General features: G+C 34.9%; 1 protein-coding gene across 1 annotated transcript; it reads right to left on the reverse strand.

Annotated features, from left to right (window-relative positions):
• Positions 1 to 1,675: 1,675 nt before the first annotated feature.
• On the reverse strand, positions 1,676 to 9,393 carry LOC130817560 (ruBisCO large subunit-binding protein subunit beta, chloroplastic). The gene is made up of 15 exons (XM_057683331.1): positions 9,234 to 9,393; positions 7,920 to 8,171; positions 7,688 to 7,813; positions 7,303 to 7,440; positions 7,115 to 7,210; positions 6,799 to 7,041; positions 6,481 to 6,715; positions 6,205 to 6,374; positions 6,050 to 6,127; positions 5,857 to 5,928; positions 4,351 to 4,455; positions 3,232 to 3,324; positions 2,702 to 2,794; positions 2,016 to 2,139; positions 1,676 to 1,913 (listed from the first exon to the last, which is right to left on the reverse strand). The coding sequence occupies exons 2-15, from the start codon at positions 8,145 to 8,147 to the stop codon at positions 1,900 to 1,902; spliced, it is 1,815 nt and encodes a 604-aa protein (XP_057539314.1). The 5' UTR covers positions 8,148 to 8,171; positions 9,234 to 9,393; the 3' UTR covers positions 1,676 to 1,899.

Below are 9,393 nucleotides of genomic sequence, written 5' to 3' on the forward strand. Positions count from 1 at the left end.
GTTTGTCCTTTTTTGTGTTCGATTTTTTCGATGAGCTTTGTGGGTTGGTAATGAAGACTAAAGTTGAAGAACAAGAAGACATATCTTGCCCTAGTCCAAGTCCAAGTTTCGATCAACATGAATTCAGCTCAAAAGCATCTTCCTCAGCCACCATATTTTAGATTATGATGATTTGTAGAAACTAATTATGATGCTTTTGGTTTTGACTTGTCAACTTAACAATTTATTGTGATATTTTACTTGTTATGAATATGATGAATGATGATAGTTGAACTTTGAAGCATGTTTATTATGAAATGTGAATATAATATATGGGTCAAATGACCTGAAATATATAGATTCAATGACCTGAAAAAATCGATATAATCAAAAAAAAAAAGCAAGTTAAATGGTATTTAGTAGGTTGACCCGATATGCTACAGATCATGCCCGGGTTTCAATTTTTGACCCATTTAATTAAACAGGTCAGGTTAAAGTTAAGGGTCTATTGACACATTTATATATGATCCGAACCTGAAAATAACCCAACCCGATTTGCTTGAAAACCCCAATAAATATAACTTTTAGTGGTCATGCAAGGCATAATATGATAGCGCATGATTTATCACAAGACACAATAAATGCGGCTGGACACAAGGTTACTTGCAAGTATCTTAGGTAGTAAACAAGTTACACTCTAATGAAAAGTGGCCACCACCAACAACTTTGTAGATTAATAATTTCTAGAGAATTGATCACAAGGTAGCTGATTGAATTGTTGACATTATTACTTTAACGTAAACTATTTCTTTACTTGAATTATACTCACAACATTTTATTTTTTTTACAATTCAATGCATAATTTTACTTAATTATATTTTTGAACTATGCATGATTAAGAATTATAAAATTTTTATATTATAAAATATACAATTAGATCATTCAAATAAAATCTCACTTGTGACTTGACTATATTTTTCACATTAGCCCCAATATATAAAATAAACTAGATGAATAATACCAATAAACTTAATATAACAAGTATTTCAAACAGAAGAAGTATATTTAAATATGAGACTGATTAAGTTGTCAATCGGTCTTAATATTTTGCACCCCTAGCAATTAGGAAGCGTTAAAGGTTTTTATATTTCCAGGAAAAATGATAAACTCTAGCTTATAGGGCCTATAGGCAAGAGAAGAAGGGGAAATTGATCATTTTGCAATGAAAATCGAACTTCTATCATAAAAGCTGAATAGAAAATTTTTAATTGTTAAATAACTCATAATTCTCGAGAATTATTAGGGTTTGGGAATCCGGTCATATAATTTGAACATGACGATGTTTGGCAGCTCGGTGAAAGCCCAAACTCCCTCTAGATTAAATGGATTTATAGCAAAGCTAGTCTCTTGAGAGACCGTCTCTTTAAGAGACGTATCTCAAGCCCAATCCATTAAAGATTAATGTCTATGTACCTTATTCTTAATGCCTACTTACATTATCCTTAATGCTTATTTACCGTATCCTTAATGCCTACTTTTAATGTCTTAAATGTTTACTTACATCATTCTTAATGCCTACTTATAATATTTTACAAAATATATAATTAGCCGACCCAATTAGAGATGATCTCTCAAAGAGACCGTGTCTCACAAGAATTTGTGTTCATAGGAAGTACTTAAATGAACTCAAATGATGCCAATTTCACATCAAACACAAACATTTATTTTGCCCGCCAATGAATTTAAGCTCCCGCAAGGATGTCACCAAAAATTCGATATCTTACAGCTTGATAGTCTAATCATAAATAACCGATCTACAAACCTATTCCAAAAAACTATGCCCTAGCGTAATTCGACTCTTAATCTCCTTCAAAGTGCTCAACCTGACTCTTAATCTCCTTCAAAGTGCTCAACCTGCGTCTAGTAGCCGTAACCTGGAATTGAAGACGTAAATTTAGAATACAATGACAGGTAGCGTGGTAGCGCCTTTACTGGCAAAAAGGTTGTGAATGTTCAATATAAGTTGGATTACTAACCAGAATTATCCATTGGGTTTGCGGCAGGAGCGGGCTCGGGTTCTTTGATCTCAACAACTACGCAATCGGACATCAAAAATGTTTTTGCCACTGAAGATGCATGCTCCAGACAACATCTCACAACCTAATCAGAAAAAAGATTCCATAAACCTCAAGACAACCAACCATTGTTCCTTTACAAATGTATATCACTCGAATCGTTGATTTCATTGATCACCGATTTCATATCATAAGACGTCAATCTTAGCTCCACGTGAAAATCAGGGTACACATGCTGATAAATTGGACAGTCTACATGCCCACATTCATACTAAGATACAAAACAGGTGGGCCCAAGAAAAAATGGCAGATATCATCGCGATTGCGGTTTATCATAATAATTCATGTTTTCTAGACATAAATCAAAATTAAAACTTATAATAGACCTCTTGAAACCTAAATGCTAATATGGTAGACAGCTTATAAAGGCTTTACTCCGTGATTTCAAAACACGTTACGTAATGGGGTTTTGCGGTTATGTAACAGAACGGCCTCATTTGTATTCCATGGGTGGGGCAGAAGGGTTGTCATTGAGGGATAAGCATTGTCACTCACAAATCCCAATACATTGTATTAGACTGCCACGCAGAGAATTGATTTGAGCTTCAATGATCAAGTTATAAGTCAGAAGAGTTTAGCGATCTTACCTTAGTCGGATCAATGATTCCTGCAGCCATCAAGTCTTCGTATTGTCCAGTGGCAGCATTGTATCCATATCTTAGATCATCACTTGACAGAACCTAAAGAAAAACATAAGACTAAGAAATCCCACCAATGAACACAGAACAATATTTGAATACCTAAATACCATCTAAATATTACTCCATATACCTAGGAGGAACACTGTGCAGGTCTAAGCTTCCTAGACTCTAACTCATCAAGCCTTATACGGGCAGGCTTTTAATAACGAAACCTACCGTTGAATTCATGATGCAAACTTCATTTAATATACATTATACTTATACATGAATGGAATATGATGATTTTGTAACAAGATTTGCGACGGCTCTGAAGATTATAACATGCCATAGTATCAGCTGTAAAAATAGCCGAACGGCTGTAATATAGATCCAATATGGTGGCACAACAGAGCTAATTGGCATCCATATTGTTCATCTAACTTTCTAATATAATAATCTCTGGCAATTGACATTGGAAAAGCAACTTAAAGCTATACCTTTTCACTGACAACACTTCCGTTAACACCTGCATTTTTGGCAATTAACTTCAAGGGATAGCTGAGCGCTCTCTTAACAATATCTGCCCCAACCTGCAAAGACAACTTGTTAGAGAACTTCTAAAACTACATAAATGATCAGCACCAAATGACAATCCGAACTCCATATAAACAAAAAAATTCAAAATTGATCAACAGTCGCACGATACATAATAATGATGCCATGTATTGTGTACATGGAAAACCAAAGGCAAAATTCATTTACCTTCATGACCAACATATCACATGGTAAAAAGCTACTTCGCATGTCGAGTGGTTTTTAGAGTGAAAATAACAAATATTAATCAAACAAAATTTGACAAAAATTAATCAAACAGCAGAAATCAGATGCAACACCTTGAAAGTTCCACCAAACAATATGGAATGACAAAATGATTATGAACAAAAACACAAGATAGTAAAGAAAACTTAACTAATCAATCAAAAAAAACATAAAGAAGTATCATCTTAGCAACACAAATAATAATAGTGAGTTCCATAGGCTATATTTCCTAGAGAGAACCATTTCCAAGTTTTTTTTCTAGATAAAGCAAAAATAGCCAGAGAATACACATCATCTAGCTTTTTATAATTTTCCCTACACGACACAATATACTATAAACGAAGGACCTACAAAAAACAAAAATTGTACATGCTCTCTCCCAGTCTCCCTCACAAAAGAATTGTGTCCATTGTTTTAAACTACACCTGCTTACTAGTATAAACTGAACAAATAAACCATGTTCAACCACCAAATTTCAATCATATGCATTTTTTTCATACCAACCCAGAACAAATTTGGCCAGTATCAACCCATGTATAATAAATTTACATTTTTTTCAAAATAGCTACATCTATAGAATCCAAAAGGATCTCCCTCCTAATCTTTCCCTAACAAGGTAACAGCTAGTAGCTACCAGCCTACCATACCTATGATTTAAGAATGACAGAAACACCATAATTTAGGAAGACAGGTGGAGACCCTACTGTAGAAACCCAAACCACATATTTATTCAGTTAGTTTCAGTCGTAAGAAAATTGTTAGTCGATAGATAGCTATAGAGGTAGCTGTGTGCATACCTTCTCTTCTACATTTTCAAGTTGATCCTTAATTGTATCCACTTTAGATGAAAGCCGAAGTAGAGTGCATCCACCACCAACAACAATGCCTTCTTCAACAGCAGCCTGGAAAAAACATACAATAATCGCATGATTCCCTACTCCTTATACAAGTTTTAAGAGTGGGGGTGCTCAAAAGACTTGTAATGAATAATGATATCATAAATAACACACTCAAAGAACAATCAAAATGAACAGTAGTCTAGAACTCAATCGCTTGGATTCTTTTCTCTTTCTCTGAAAGTTAAGAATATTAGTTCGTGAGCTTTTTTCTCCCCGTAACTCTCGTCACCGTGCTTTCTCTAATCCCAAGTTTTCTGTAATTCTCGCTTTTATCAACTTCATTCTCTCTTCTCCGGTCTTCAATTTTCTGTAATACTAGTTCTCAGTTCTCACTTTCCCATCCTTTTCTCATCTGCGTTTTCCTTTTCCTTTCAATAACAGTCACTATACCCGCCAATGAAAGTTCAATCTTGATATTAAAACTTTGTAAATAGTTCAACAACTACAAGCCACGCTTAAGTTTCTGTTCTCACTCAAGTGCAGCTTAAATGGCTTCAAAGTTCAAACAGTAAGGTTCCGTCTATTCTTTCATTCCAATGAAAAAAACATCTGTTTTTATATATTAGTTGAGGAATGAGGTCAGATAGTTACAAAATACAAAGTCAAGGTGTTCCAATGGAAAAACAAAACAGCCAATATTATTTTTGGTAAATACAGAGTATTGGAAACCAGTAAAGAATGATAGAAATCGAAACTTAGGAATTCAAAATAGGGGGAATAAGACCAAATATGGGAGTGATTTGTTGGATCATGTAGTCAACCCTAATATTTTGGAGTTAAGGCTTTGGCATCTTTATTGTTGTTATATTCGTAGGTAACATCAATCGTTCAAAGTATATTTGATGTCATGATGCGGCAAATTTTGATTTATTGGCGTCAACAAATTGTTTTAGTTTTGGGTGTAGGAATTTTTTTAGACCTTATACTTCATTGTTCCCATATCCGTTCAAAAATGTAAACATTCCCACAAAAATGTAACTTTTAAGAGATTATTATATACATTCCCACAAAAGCCAAAGATTCATAATGTAATTGTTAGAATTATACCACACAATCAAAATGGCTTATTTTATCAAAAGAATTTTTATCTATGTAAACAGTAGATGATGCTTACAATTAAGGGTCACTCGTAAACAACATCTTTGTTATCACAAGCGTAACACTACATGCATAAAACACCCGTATTCTTGCCTTAGCCGGAGCCACTTGGTGGCATTGGGTGGATTCATCTATTCATATATCTATCGGCATCTTAACAAGACTTGTTAGATTCAAACTACTTGAGTCAAACTTAAGAGAATATTTTGAACCATGCTCCATCAACAAGTGTTATATAGAACAGAATGCTGACTCCTCTACCCAACAAAAACGAAATGCAGAGTCCCTAATCATAGAAACAAGAACCTTTGTAGCATTAAGAGCATCTTCAACTCTCAGCTTCTTTTCTTTCAACTCTGTTTCAGTTTGTGCTCCGACCTAAACGAGAAAACAAAACATATTATTACGCAACAAAAGCACCACATTCTACATGGAAATAAAGCATACATATTAGTCCAATTCCAGAGATATGATGATGACTAAAAGAAGATAAATATACCTGAATCACAGCTACTCCACCTGAAAGTTTTGCAATTCTCTCATTAAGCTTTTCCTTCTCATAATCTTGCTCAGCAACCTTCACCAACAAAAATGAGCATAAGAAAAGCAGCACAAAGTCATTTACTAAATGTCATATTTGAGGGAAACCTTTACCTCAATCAGACTCTTTATTTGTGCAACCCTTTTAGCCACAGCTTCTTGAGTGCTTCCATCACCCACTATGGTGGATGAATCCTTTGTAAGAACTACTTTAGCAGCATTACCTAAAACCTCCTTTCCAGCCTTGTCCAATGAAAGACCAACCTCATCTCGAATCACAGTTCCTTTAAAAAATCACAAAGTTTAGAAACTGAGAGACTCAGCAGGGGAAGAATAAAAAAAGAAAATCAATTACTAGAAGTCTAGAATGAGTATATAATAGTCACCCACCTCCAGTTAGTATAGCAATGTCATCAAGATATTGACTCTTGCGTTCACCGAATCCAGGAGCCTTAAGAGCTGCAATTTTTAGAGACCCTCTTAATCGGTTCACAACAAGCGTAGCCAGAGCTTCTTGTTCAATATCTTCTGCAATTATCAGCACAGGGTATCCTCCCCTTATAGCATCTTCCAAAATATTAATCAGATCTCTCGCATTTGTAATCTTCTTGTCAACCAGAAGTAACTGTAATACCGATATCCACAAAATGAGATAAATGGACAATTCAAAATTTTAATACCATACTACTCATGAAGCATAATACATACCTTGCAATTCTCATACTCCACTGTCATTTTCTCAGTATCAGTGACAAAGTAAGGTGACAAAAAACCACGATCAAACTGCATTCCTTCAACAACATAAAGACTATTTTCAGCACTCTTTCCTTCTTCGAGGGTCACAACACCTTTTCTTCCAACTTTGCTCATTGCTTCAGCTATCATATTCCCAACTTCATAGTTGTTTCCAGCACTGACCGCTGCGACATCAGCTAGTTCACTATCTTCAACCTGTAAGGTACTAGTTATAAAACACCACACAAAATTTTATCCCACTCAACAAGAATTAAATGTTTTATATTACCTCTTTAGACATTGCCTTAAGCTCAGCTACTAATGTTTTTGCAGTCTTCTCAATACCTCTGGTGATTAGAACAGGATTCGCGCCAGCTGCCACAACCTAACAAGAACAACCTTGTGATTAGTAAGTTACATGTGTTATTAATAAAAGCAAATAAGTCCTACTGTTATGAAAAAATTTTCATCATAAACCTTGACACCCTCTGCAATCATTCCTTGTGCAAGGACAACAGATGTAGTAGTCCCGTCTCCAGCCAAATCATTAGTCTTGGCGGCTGCCTGTCTTACTAACTTTGCCCCAATATTCTCAACAGGATCCTCCAGCTCAACCTTCAAACCATCAAGCAAACACAACACAATAGATTGAAGTACACTATAAGAGTTAACATAAGATAGGATGGAGATCCAGTGAAACATAATTCGCCAACGAAACGAATTTGCATTTTGAATTCACGATTCATCAGTTATATCAATTCGTGGGGAGATTAGTGAATCATGTGAAACTTTCATCAATGACCTACAAAATTCTCATGGAACAAGCCGTAAAAAACAGGGATAGTACAGAAAAAGTTTGTACCTCCCTCGCAACAGTGACTCCATCATTGACAATCTTAGGAGAACCATATTTGCTCTCTAGAACAACATTCCGGCCTTTTGGACCGAGCGTGACTCCCACTAAATCAGCAAGCTTATTCACCCCACTCTAGACATCAGAATCAGAAAAATGCAAACATTAGTTATAAAAAAAATCGAGATAACTCTTTGAATACCAATAAAAAAAGCCCCCCCAAGGTAGCCCGTAGACTCACTTGCAGCTTCTTGATAGCAGAACCATCTTTATTAAAATACAACTCCTTGGCCATGGCATTTATCTTTGGAGAACGTGACTTTCGCAGAGCAACATTGGACCGTCTACTAAGCACACTTGATGAAGAAACAGAAGCCAATGAGGATAGCTTGTCAGCACAAGTAAAAGGCTTCTTATCCAGGACACCAGGGGCAGCCATTGTAGACATGCTAGTGAATGATGAAGCCATTTGTTCACAATACACTCAGTTCTACTGCAAATTATCAACACAAAAAAACATCATAAGCCACAAATCTACAAAACCCATGAATTAAAAACCATAAATATGCCCTCTTTTACAATATATCAAAGCTGCACTCAGATTCTTATCATCAACACTATTCAACTTTAACTCATCATTTCCTACAATGGCCTCTGTTTAACAACTAGATTTTGCCTGTTCAATAGATGCTTTTGGTTTGACAGCCAACAGTTTTAACTTTTAAGGCTAACCAAACTGGTCAAAACAAGTCAATTGACCGGAATAATAGCCAACGGTCAACGGCCAATTGCCTAACACTCCCAATATCAAGTAAAACTTTTTCCAAAAAGACAAGCCTGAACTAATAAATATTTCTTTAAGGTAAATCTAGTAAACATGCTGTCTTTAGTTTTCAGTAAATCTAGCAATGGAAAATCTGTGTAATTTGATTCAAAAATCTCTTATCAAGTTTAATTGCTATGCTTGTTCTAATTCACTCATCTCATTTTCTTTACAAAGTTCATTCCAATGAAGAGGTGGTATCAGGCGCTAATAAAAAATTGGAAAATTTTTTAAAAAAAAAAGAAAAACTCTTTTCTTAATCAAAGTTTCAGAATGACATACATTTCATGAAAATATACTCCACAAACAATTCTCAGTACCACCAATCCACCATTAAACCATATGGTAACAACCAAACGGGCAAATAAGTTAACCTTTGTACGTCAAAGCATTCAATGAACTTAATAAAGAACATCAACATTCACTAATAACACATTAGAAATTGCAAAGAACACATAACATCGAAAAATACAAATTCTAATTTAAATGTGACAAATTGAATAAATCTAAATAAATGTCTATTAGCAATTAACAAAATGAAGTCAACAAAGAAAGAAAATAAACTTCATCTAGCAAGAAACATTAGGGTTTAACCAAAATAATTAAAGAGTACCCATCGAAAAGCATAATTAAATTGAATGTAACCTCGAAATATGTTTCAGATTATAGTTATATAGTAAAAGGATGAAGCAGAAAACAAGAAAGGAGGAGAGAAAAGAGAAAGAAGGGTACCTAAGGAAGGTGAATAAATGGATAAGGAAGAAGGCGTTAGAGTGGCAGGAATGAAGACTGAAGAGTGCGACCAAATGAAGATGAGCTAAGGGCTAAGGTTTTAAAACTTCACCAATAATAATAAGAAATGAAGCGAGGAATGAATTTGGTGGTGTTTTGT

Source organism: Amaranthus tricolor, chromosome 1 (genome assembly GCF_026212465.1).
Source record: "Amaranthus tricolor cultivar Red isolate AtriRed21 chromosome 1, ASM2621246v1, whole genome shotgun sequence".
Classification (NCBI taxonomy): Eukaryota; Viridiplantae; Streptophyta; class Magnoliopsida; order Caryophyllales; family Amaranthaceae; genus Amaranthus; species Amaranthus tricolor.